This window comes from Phytophthora infestans, genomic scaffold, assembly GCF_000142945.1.
Source record: "Phytophthora infestans T30-4 supercont1.24 genomic scaffold, whole genome shotgun sequence".
Lineage (NCBI taxonomy): Eukaryota > Oomycota > Peronosporomycetes > Peronosporales > Peronosporaceae > Phytophthora > Phytophthora infestans.
Window position 1 is genome coordinate 143,530 of NW_003303735.1, and position 1,026 is coordinate 144,555.

Here is a 1,026-nt window from a genome sequence, read left to right on the forward strand (position 1 = left end):
GTCGGCCCAACAAAGTGCATACATTGGCTGGCCTTTTGAAGTTTTGCTTTGTAGCATTCTGAATGAGCCGCTAGAAGACCCAGTCGAAAACCAGTCTTTCATGTACTGTTTGGATATCTCGCGAGGCTGTCTTAACCATTCCCATAAAGTATAGACCGCAAGGTGCCTCAAGCTGGACTAATGTTTTGACAGAAGAGAAGGCACTATCTGCAACAATGGTGCGCCCTGTCCCTTTGTACGGCCCCAAAAATCAAAGCACAATAGCCGTCAGCTGTAGCCTTCAACTCAGCACCAATACCCTCCGGCTTTCTCGGTATCTTCGTCTTATGGAGGATACCATCATGACAGTGCTTTGCTTCTCTACCTTGCCATGCACTCATACATTCGTCAATGCACATGATCTCACCTGGCGAAACTACTCCGCGTCGGCGATCATTAAAGCTGTTAGCAAGAAGCACGCATCGGCTTCCATGGGTCATCCGAGATCACGTCATCTGCAAACGACAATGCACCCGAAATGGGTTCAAATGTGTGACGTGATACACCAAAACGTTCCCCAAAATTGGGAGGGGCCCCAACAAAATCCTCAAGAATGTCTTTTTCCCAGTAGGTTCGTAGGGCACCTCGTCTAGGTTCTACTGCAATAGCGAGTCGGACTCCAAGAAACCGAAACAAGTCCCCTTCTGGTATTGTACGTTGACGACGGGCCGCCAACTTATCGTTTGTGTGTTTGATCGTACTCTGAATTGCCGACCACGGATACATTAAATAGAAGTATTTGATAAATGTTTTTCACCTAAATGCGTAAAACTTATTTGTGTATTCTACAGACAATGACAGATCGGTTTGATCAAGCTGCCGCACTGAGAGCAAAGATAAGTGATTACTTGAAGGTTGTGTTTGATTACACCATGTTGTGGTTGAACGTGCATTATCCACTTCGTTTGGTATGGCCGAGCGTTCTTCTCAGTCCAGCAGAAGATGAAAATTACACTCTGAGGAAACGTTTTACAGTTCAATGATTTC

At 45.7% G+C, this 1,026-nt stretch overlaps 1 protein-coding gene across 1 annotated transcript; it reads right to left on the bottom strand.

Annotated features, from left to right (window-relative positions):
* Positions 1 to 444: 444 nt before the first annotated feature.
* PITG_12071 (uncharacterized protein) lies at positions 445 to 765 on the bottom strand (the record flags this gene model as incomplete). The annotated part of the gene is made up of 1 exon (XM_002900662.1): positions 445 to 765. The coding sequence occupies one exon, from the start codon at positions 763 to 765 to the stop codon at positions 445 to 447; it is 321 nt and encodes a 106-aa protein (XP_002900708.1).
* Positions 766 to 1,026: the final 261 nt, after the last annotated feature.